Genomic DNA, 10,428 nt, shown 5'->3' with positions numbered 1-10,428 from the left:
CTTCTCAAAACACATTGGACAATAATATCTCAGGGGAGGGACCATGGACCTTCTCCTCCAATAAGGTTGAATTAGGAGTCCAACTCTTACCTTTTTATCCTAACCCCTTACCCCTGGACTATAAAGCTAACGCTTCACAAAGAACAACTAGCTGAAGTACATCAACAAGTCTGATGTCACTTCTGTTCTTCCTGCATGGCCAGACCATCTAGTGACAACTAGTGACTACTAGTGACTAAAACTATGTAACAGAAGAGCAGCTGTTCTGTGTTACAGAAGAGAAAATACACAAGAACAAACAGCCCATCCTTAGACACCACATACTTCTGTAATCACACACTGTGACGTGGAATGATGAACGACTGGAGAGTTTATATTAGTTGATGAGAGAATATCGAGCAGTTGAGTTTCTTTCAGTTTGATTAGCGTCATTATCTCTTAATCTAAGCTTCTTTCCCATGTCTCTCTACATTTGTGTTAACAGTGACTTTCTCATGTCTCTCTACAGTTGTGTTAACAACAGTGACTTTCTCATGTCTCTCTACAGTTGTGTTAACAACAGTGACTTTCCCATGTCTCTCTACAGTTGTGTTAACAACAGTGACTTTCTCATGTATCTCTACAGTTGTGTTAACAACAGTGACTTTCTCATGTATCTCTACAGTTGTGTTAACAACAGTGACTTTCTCATGTATCTCTACAGTTGTGTTAACAACAGTGACTTTCTCATGTCTCTACAGTTGTTAACAACAGCAATTTTCCCATAGAGGGCACTGAGTCTGAGTCATCACTAGGCTAAACAGACACCCACTCTATCAGCGACAGTGCCTTTAGAGAGAGGAGGGAGGGAAGAGAGGGGATAGGCTGAGAGAAGGAAGGTATAGAGTGAGGGGAAGTAGAGAGGGAGGAGAGAGGGAGCGGGAGAGAGGAGGGAGAGAGAAGGAAGGAGAGGGCAGGTAGAGATAGATAGAAGGACTATCCTCTGAGTTGAGAGTCAATTAAATTCAAAACAACTTTATTAGGAAAGGCATATTCAGTTTACAAGTGTAAATATCAACATCAAAACCAGACCTCTCTCCAATATAATACATCCTCCTTTAGACAGCACACTATGAATGGGGTGGTTGAGTAGGTAACCCTCCCCTCAGATTCCATCCACCTCTACCCAGCAGTTCCTCAGTCACATTAATAACAGTGTCTATCTGAGTGAAGTCTGATCTCTCTCGGGAGGCTGGAGATCGATGCGCTGTGATGATTCTAAGATAAGAAAACTCTAGGTGGCTAATCAATGATGCTAACAGCCCAGCCTGCTAAGCCCAGCATGAAACCAACTGGTTCTAGGTGTGTGTGTGTGTGTGTGTGTGTGCAGAAACCAAATGGCAATCTCTTAAATCTTGTTTGAAAAACACTCTTCCAATAAGGGTTTTAATTGAAGGTTGACTTTAGGATGTGATATGTTATCCTCATCTGTATTCTCAAAGCTATATAACAACATTACTGCAATGTTGCTCCGGTGAGCATTAAGAACATTATTGCACTTAATGGACTGTTGGGAAACATCACCATCTTGTGGCTGAACATTGACATAGAAAACCTGCCTTCACTACTGCTGATGGTCGATTGTCTGAAAACTACAGGTAATTAACTGCTGCTCGACTTGGACTGAAATAGGTGCCGGTACTCATTTTTGGTGCCGGTACTGTTTATATTTAGGTGCAGGAACTCCACAATACTTTGGAGCTAATATTCTATAAGAGGTACAGGAGCTCAAGTAGAACATTTGAGGTGCCGGTACTCAGCTCAGGTGAACTCCTGCCCAAGTCAAGCACTGCAGGTAACTGCCAAAATAATGGAAACACTTGAGTACACGTGGGATACAAAGTATATTGAAAGCAGGTACTGTATGTCCACACAGGTGAGGTTCCTGAGTTAATTAAGCAATTAACAGCCCATCATGCTTAGGGTCATGTGTAAAAATGCTGAGCAAAACATTATTTTGGCTACCATGGCTATGTCCCCATAGGATGACAATGCCCCCATCCACAGAGCACGAGTTGTCACTGAATGGTTTGGTCACTGAATGGTTTGGTCACTGAATGGTTTGGTCACTGAATGGTTTGACCAGCTTGAAAACGATATAAACCATATGCCATGGCCGTCTCAGTCTCCAGATCTCAACCCAATTGAACACTTATGAGAGATTCTGGAGCGGCGCCTGAGACAGCATTTTCCACCACCATCAATAAAACACTAAATAATGGAATTTCTTGTGGAAGAATGATGTCGCATCCCTCCAATAGAGTTCCAGACACTTGTGGAATCTATGCCAAGATGCATTGAAGCTGTTCTGGCTCGTGGTGGCACAAGGCCCTATTAAAACACTTTATGTTGGTGTTTCTTTCATTTTGGCAGTTACCTGTACATTACTGATGCTGAACTGATTGCTCAATTCAAATCAAAGTTCACTGTCATATTCACAGGATACAGCGTAGTACACAACACAATGAAATGATTTATTGCAAGCTCTCCTTGCAGTTCAACAGCAAAAAAAAGTATTTAACAAAAATATAGTAAGAACCATTAACATGCAGGACAAAAAGTCACTGTTGTAGTAAATCATGTAATAATCTAATTTCAGAGGTTTACTGAACATATGACAGTGCATACAGACCTGGGCTTCCTGTTGTATTTATTGGACTGTTTTCATTCTTCCCAATGTCATGTTATATCAGGAAGAAGAATATGGATCTCGTCCACTAAGATGATATGGTCCACAGAGATAGATGGACAGGTAGGTCTTATTGGATTACATTATGAAGAAGATGACCAGCACTGGTAAACTGTGATTTACTATGTTAACACATGAAATGATAACCTTATCCACAAAATAAATTGGTGCTGATTACAATACTTATTTATGACATTTGTTACTGCATTAATAACTGGAATTGAATAATTACATTATCAATGTAAAATGTTAGTACATGATCTGCTGATTTATGTAATATGTATTACATTATAAATAATTATTACATTATTTGGTCACTATTACATTATCAGTTATTTTAACAGTATTTCAATGTTTGGTATAAACCAGTCAGTCAGTGACATCTACAGGAGTGATGACCAGTGGGGATGAGTTTCTACCAGTGTAATTATTACCAGGGCTGAAGAATGGATAGAGTTTCTCAGTGAAGGTACAGCCAGTGAAAGAGTAGATATGAGACCTGGCCTCTATATTGTAGAAGGAGACCTGACCCTCCTCATAATCCACAAACACCCCCACCTTCTGGGGCTTCTCTTTCAGGTAGAGGGGGACAGGGGGGACAGCACCAGCCCAGTAGTCTCCATTCCTCAGCATCACAGTCCAGTATCCATCCTCAGGGTTCAGGTAAATCGTCCCTTTTCTGTTGATGGACTCTCTGGCCACTCCTAAAGACCAGCCAGTCTTCTCCTTCACCTGCACCTCATGGTAGAATCTCCCTGAGGAGAAGCCCTCCTTTCCCAGGACACAGACAGAGATATCAAACCTCTCTGGGTTGTCAGGGAGATGCTGCCATATGTCTCCACATCTAACTTGTTTCCTGTCTTCAGACAGGATGAGTTTAGGATGTGCTGTATCAGGATCTAGAGTCACATCCACTGTGGAGAGAAACACACACTTTATTAGAATTACAAAATATCACTGGATATATAACATACGTCTGGGGAACTACATTTTACTGTATAATACATTATTCTCTGACATATGGCTATTTTGCAAAAGGTATGACATCTAATGTAATGTATTCATGTAAGCACTCTAGATAGAGTTGTTGTATAAACCGTGTGCATAAACCTTCTGCTGTCTATCATACACAACAGAAGTAAACATGCAGGACTGTTGAGTCTAACTGCAGAGTAACATACAGGACTGTAGAGTCTAACTGCAGAGTAACATACAGGACTGTTGAGTCTAACTGCAGAGTAACATACAGGACTGTTGAGTCTAACTGCAGAGTAACATACAGGACTGTTGAGTCTAACTGCAGAGTAACATACAGGACTGTTGAGTCTAACTGCAGAGTAACATACAGGACTGTTGAGTCTATCTGCAGAGTAACATACAGGATTGTTGAGTCTAACTGCAGAGTAACATACAGGACTGTTGAGTCTAACTGCAGAGTAACATACAGGACTGTTGAGTCTAACATACAGGACTGTTGAGTCTAACTGCAGAGTAACATACAGGACTGTTGAGTCTAACTGCAGAGTAACATACAGGACTGTAGAGTCTAACTGCAGAGTAACATACAGGACTGTTGAGTCTAACTGCAGAGTAACATACAGGACTGTTGAGTCTAACTGCAGAGTAACATACAGGACTGTTGAGTCTAACTGCAGAGTAACATACAGGACTGTTGAGTCTAACTGCAGAGTAACATACAGGACTGTAGAGTCTAACTGCAGAGTAACATACAGGACTGTAGAGTCTAACTGCAGAGTAACATACAGGACTGTTGAGTCTAACTGCAGAGTAACATACAGGACTGTTGAGTCTAACTGCAGAGTAACATACAGGACTGTTGAGTCTAACTGCAGAGTAACATACAGGACTGTAGAGTCTAACTGCAGAGTAACATACAGGACTGTTGAGTCTAACTGCAGAGTAACATACAGGACTGTAGAGTCTAACTGCAGAGTAACATACAGGACTGTTGAGTCTAACTGCAGAGTAACATACAGGACTGTTGAGTCTAACTGCAGAGTAACATACAGGACTGTTGAGTCTAACTGCAGAGTAACATACAGGACTGTTGAGTCTAACTGCAGAGTAACATACAGGACTGTTGAGTCTAACTGCAGAGTAACATACAGGACTGTTGAGTCTAACTGCAGAGTAACATACAGGACTGTTGAGTCTAACTGCAGAGTAACATACAGGACTTAGACAATAATTTTCTGATTGTTTCAAGATCAAAAAAATGAAAGGTAACACATTACTTGAAGGGGGTATACATAAGGCATTTATAACATCTTTATGAAACCAGTCATAAAACCTCCATGAGTGTTGAACTATCATTCATAAGAACCTGTTAACAATACTATCTAATAACCTAGTACTACCTTAAAGAATCTAAACTGTCACTTTAAGGAGTCATTATTGTCATACTAACCATAGTCCATGGTCATATTCTTCAGGTTTCTTCTCACATACTCAGCCTCTCTCTGTTGCTGTGGGTCTGAGGTGAGAGTAGCTATGATCTTATTCATGTCAGCACTTCTGATGTTCATCAGTTCTTTCTCAAATGTTACCTCTTGTTTTAACACAGCATTCTTCTTATTGAGTTCACGAACATCATGTTTAAGATTAGAGTTCTCCTGCTCCAAGTATAACTTAGAGATGTTCTTCCGATCAGAAATCTCCTCATCAGAATCTTTTTCCTCCTCTTTAACTTCTATTATCTTCCTCTTTTTAGAGACACTCTCTCTCTCCTCCTCCTTAAGAGAAAACATGAAACACACAGTTCAGGTAATATAATACATTCACAGTTCAGTTCATCTCATTCTAATAGTGTTAGAAGTGCTTGTAGATAAGTGTTTGTAGTCATTTCACATAGTGTATTGTTAATGACAGCACCTCTATGACGCTCTCTGTCTGTCCAGCGTTGCCATTGTGGTCTTTGTGTCCCCCGTCTCCAGTGACCTCAGACAGGGTGTGTCGCTGCAGTGCTGGGACAGTGTAGTGGTGCCTGACGTGGCTCTCACAGTAGGAGACAGTGCAGGTCAGACAGGACTTCACCGCTCTGAGCTTCTGTCCAGAGCAGATATCACAGGCCACATCCCCAGGCCCAGCGTAGCCCAGAGCAGGGAGGGCAGGACTGAAGCCTGCCTGCTGGAGCCCCTGGAGCAACCTGGCCAAGGCTGTGTTAGTGTAGAGCACAGGCCGGACTCTGGATCTCTTACTGCACTGGAGACACACATAGTCTCCTGCAGGGTCGGGCTGGGCCCAGTATGTGCTGATGCACTGCTTGCAGTAACTGTGTCCACAGGGAATGGAGACCGGCTCCCTCAGCACCTCTGAACACACAGAGCATCTGAACAGATCCTCAGTCAGCAGACTGACACTGAGAAAGAGATGGGGGGGTGTTAGTACATGGCCTTCCTCCTAAACTCTACCAGACTGCAGTCTTCTAAAGCAGCTGATTTACTCTCTCTGGCCTTAGATCAGACTCCACTCTCTCCTGCTTAGTCCAGAAATTCATACAGAAATATATATCTAGCTGCAGTCACTCTGGACAGGCCTTTATACCACCCCCTCTCACCTTAGATCTGGAAGACAGACTTCTGCTCTGAAGTTGATGTCTTGGCCCATTGACCTGTCACTCTTCATAGACAGACAGCTGGGAGCAGGAGACTCCACTCTCTCCTGCTTGACACTATGTATCAGACAAAATCATACCTTAGATTTAATATAGTGTTCGCGAAGCACAGCGAGCTAGTTTTCCCTTTCTGAATGTCACAACTGTCTTCAAGAATGGACCAAGGCGCAGCAGGTATGTGGATACTCATGTTTTTTAATTAAAAAAAAAGGAGTAAAGTATCCACTGGACAAAAAACAATAAAGACGACAGCAACAGTCTTGCAGGCACATACAACGCAGTGCAAGGACAACTACCCACAACCCCAAAGAAAAACACACACTCCTATATAGGACTCCCAATCAAAGGCAACTCAACACACCTGCCTTCAATTGGGAGTCCAATCACCCACACAACATTTAACAAACACAAACCCTCTGCCACATCCTGACCAAGACTAACACAATTACGCCCTCTGCTGGTCAGGACGTGACAACAGTTCAGGAAGCTGAGCCAAGAGCAGAACATAGCTGGTCCCACAACTGTCAGACATTGGTATATAATGGGTTAAGATAAACAAACATGCATCTTTTATATGTTGCATATATTAGTTAAAGCTGGAACAATGTTCTCACCTTGAGTGAGGGAGATTTACAATTTTGAAGTTGATGTCTTGGCCCATTGACCTGTCACTCTTCATCGTCAGACAGCTGGGAGCAGGAGACTCCACTCTCTCCTGTTCTATACTATGCATCAAATAATGAAGCATCACATTATGACAATTTCAAGGAATATACTCCTTCCTGTTTGACCCTACACATCAAATTGAATATAAAATAAGGCCTAATTCTGTTTCATGTTTTCTTATTATGAAGGCAATATCTGAGACAGTAAGGTGGTTTGTAAATATGATTGTGTATGTAGTTTGTGCTGTAGAGTATTTATCAGAATGAAACTGAGCATTGGTTAGTGTTTATCCCTCAAACATCCCCTCTCTCTGACTCACCTCCTGCTCATGACTCCAGGATCTCCCTCAGGCTCCATACAGTCTGATGTCTCTTTAAGACTCTGGACTGCTCAGACAGATCTCACTCAGAAAACCTAGCCAGTAAACATAAACAGTTATGTCTATATATACAGTACAATATAAGGCTCTATCTATACGTAATTTCACACAGCATTGTATCTTAGTAATCCTGCATTATGTCTCCTTTTATAAAGCACAGCTGTTTTTTATCAACCAAATTTTATGTCACGTTTGGTAATGAACCCTATAGTGGGCTGTAATGTCACGTTTGGTAATGAACCCTATAGTGGGCTGTTATGTCACGTTTGGTAATGAACCCTATAGTGGGCTGTTATGTCACGTTTGGTAATGAACCCTATAGTGGGCTGTAATGTCACGTTTGGTAATGAACCCTATAGTGGGCTGTTATGTCACGTTTGGTAATGAACCCTATAGTGGGCTGTTATGTCACGTTTGGTAATGAACCCTATAGTGGGCTGTTATGTCACGTTTGGTAATGAACCCTATAGTGGGCTGTTATGTCACGTTTGGTAATGAACCCTATAGTGGGCTGTTATGTCACCCTTTATAGAGTATGACATAAGCTCATAGATGACTTGTGAATCATCTATATAGAGCTTAAAGACTTGATGTATGCAATATAAAGCCTTTATAAGTTGTAGTTAGTTTAAAGAGGAACTCTGCCTTCTTACCTGATCTCATAAATCATCTGTTGTAGGGTTATTCAGTAGGCTTCCTGTTCATGTTTTCAATCTCTGCAAAAGAGAAACCATTGTCAAACAGGAATAGGCTGTATGCAGAAGCTGGCTGGCTGCTCAAAGCCAAAGTAAAGTAAATATTTCCAATAATAAATATATATATATAAATATTCCTTTACTTATACAGATACAGTGCCTTCGGAAAGTATTCAGACCCCTTGACTATTTCCACATTACGTTACAGGCTGTAACCTAAAGGCTGTAACCAAAATGTGAAAAAAGTCGAGGAGTCTGAATACTTTCCGAAGGCACTGTAGACCCAGAAATCCATTTTTGTCCTCTCTAGTGGACATCAGTTCTTGGTCTGTATCTCTGAGGCCATACAAGCCACTGTATTAAGTCCTGTTGTCCCTTTGACAGGACATTCTGGGCTTTCAACGATAACACGTGTGGGGGTGTGTGACCTTTATATTCCTGGTTAAAAAAAAAATTATGCATCAAAATTATACATTTGATGGAAATTTGAAAAGAAGTGTGTGTAATTATTAATGATAATTTTTGTGATTTTGATATTTACATTTTTTCTAGTAAGTAAATATCTCAGGAATAGTTCAGTGAGCTGTCAGGACTGTGTAATATTTGTTTCTAAATAAGAGTTTATCAAGAAATTACACCAGGATGCCGCAACTATGTTATTCACCTACTGTCATTTTTTCATATTTGTGCCCTAATAACCACTAAAGAGGACAATTTTGCCCTTACAATAAAATATATATAGCAACATATTTGCCCCCCAAAAATAGGTAATGTTTTCACCTAAATACACATATGTTATGTAAAAAATGTATAAACTGTTGAGAGGCGGTCTTAGGAGATATGGCAAATGTGCCCACTCTGGTTTTGGCACGTGCGCTCTAGCCAACAGCTCGCAGAAAGGGGCCTACAGTGTGGGTAGGCTACCAACGTTATGAAATTATTATAAACACAACATGAGCTGAAATAATAAATCCCAGAAATGTTCCATACACACAAAAGGCGCCTTTCTCTCAAATGCTGTGCACAAATGTGTTTACAGCCTTGTCAGTGAGCATTTCTCCTTTGACAAGATAATCCATCCAACTGACACGTGTTTTATATCAAGAAGCTGATTAAACAGCATGATCATTACACATGTGCACCTTGTTCTGGGGACAATAAAAGGCCACTTTAAAATGTGCAGCTGTGTCACACAACACTGAGGAGTATTTATGCCTGTAATAAAGCCTTTTTGTGGGGGGAAACTCATTCTGATTGGCTGGGCCTGGCTCCTCAGAAGCCATGGCTTCACCCCTGCCCAGTCATGTGAAATCTATAGATTAGGGCCTAATGAATTTCAATTGACTGATTTCCTTATATGATCTGTTACTCAGTAAAATCTTTGAAATTGTTGCCTGTTACGTTTATATTTTTGTTCAGTATATATCAATATTTGCGCATAAAGGCGTTTCCACCGCAATTTCCCACATTATACATTTTACCTAACGTTACACAAAAAGGTCTCACCATGTCAAATTTGTCTGTCTGAATCTATAAAATTGTATCGGCATTTCATGTTTCTATATATATGAGCCCGCTCGTGACCTTTTTCATGCGTCAGGTGGTTGGATGGAAACCTGGTTATTTAGATCCAAGTTGTAGCGCCTTTAGAAAAATGTCTTTCCCTAGTGAGTATACTGAAACTCCTGAAAACTACAGAATGGAGCCCAAAATGTACTCCACTATGACTGTCATTCATAGCCATTTTACACATATCGGATACAAAAATGATCATTTCAGTAGTACCAGAACTTTATCAGAACAATCAAATACTTGCGTTAGCGGGTTACATAACGTAGGCCTACACTCTATACCTTAACACATGGTGGTTACGGCACATGCATTTCATGAAAGACAATAATAATAAAACAAATTGTTTCTATAAAACTTTAAAACATGAAATAAAACATGAAATTAGATTATTGCATCTTATTTACCAATCTCTGCAAACAATTAGAACAGGAGTATCGAACTGCGTGTCCTCTAAAATGGTGTGTTTAACTTTACTTTTACTTTCAGTTTGACAGTTAAAGAGATGCAATTCTGCGTCCTGCTCTACTCCACACAGTTGACTGGACTGGTAAAGACTGCAGTGTCTTCTACTGACCAGCAGGTAGCACTAATATACAGAGTGTTGTGCACTTTAACTCAGTAAGCCTTTTCTCTCTCTCTCACACACACACACACACACACACACACACACACACACACACACACACACACACACACACACACACACACACACACACACACACACACACACACACACACACACACACACACACGA

General features: G+C 40.8%; 1 protein-coding gene across 2 annotated transcripts; it reads right to left on the bottom strand.

Annotated features, from left to right (window-relative positions):
* Nucleotides 1-2,492: 2,492 nt before the first annotated feature.
* Nucleotides 2,493-10,216, bottom strand: LOC106587314 (E3 ubiquitin-protein ligase TRIM39). 2 transcript variants are annotated; one of them, XM_014175583.3, is made up of 8 exons: nt 10,079-10,216; nt 8,061-8,123; nt 7,348-7,442; nt 6,977-7,082; nt 6,306-6,419; nt 5,621-6,107; nt 5,157-5,481; nt 2,493-3,642 (listed from the first exon to the last, which is right to left on the bottom strand). In XM_014175583.3, exons 4-8 carry the CDS (start codon nt 7,039-7,041, stop codon nt 3,098-3,100), a joined length of 1,536 nt encoding a protein of 511 aa, XP_014031058.2. In that variant the 5' UTR covers nt 7,042-7,082; nt 7,348-7,442; nt 8,061-8,123; nt 10,079-10,216; the 3' UTR covers nt 2,493-3,097. The 2 variants fall into 2 exon arrangements, with proteins under 2 accessions (XP_014031058.2, XP_014031057.2); XM_014175582.3 differs by having other exon boundaries at nt 6,977-7,087; nt 10,079-10,215.
* Between the last annotated feature and the right edge of the window lie 212 nt (nt 10,217-10,428).

This window comes from Salmo salar, chromosome 26 (genome assembly GCF_965601325.2).
Source record: "Salmo salar chromosome 26, fSalSal1, whole genome shotgun sequence".
Taxonomy (NCBI): Eukaryota; Metazoa; Chordata; class Actinopteri; order Salmoniformes; family Salmonidae; genus Salmo; species Salmo salar.
This window is presented reverse-complemented; position numbering and strand designations above follow the sequence as displayed.

Excerpts from the sequence above, each read along its gene's own strand:
- LOC106587314 (XM_014175582.3), bottom strand. The coding sequence starts at position 7,385 with ATGGAGCCTGAGGGAGATCCTGGAGTCATGAGCAGGAG. Across the intron at positions 7,088-7,347 it reads CCTGGAGTCATGAGCAGGAG|TATAGAACAGGAGAGAGTGG; the intron begins GTGAGTCAGAGA and ends TTTGATGCATAG. Across the intron at positions 6,420-6,976 it reads GTAAATCTCCCTCACTCAAG|TGTCAAGCAGGAGAGAGTGG; the intron begins GTGAGAACATTG and ends TCTGATACATAG.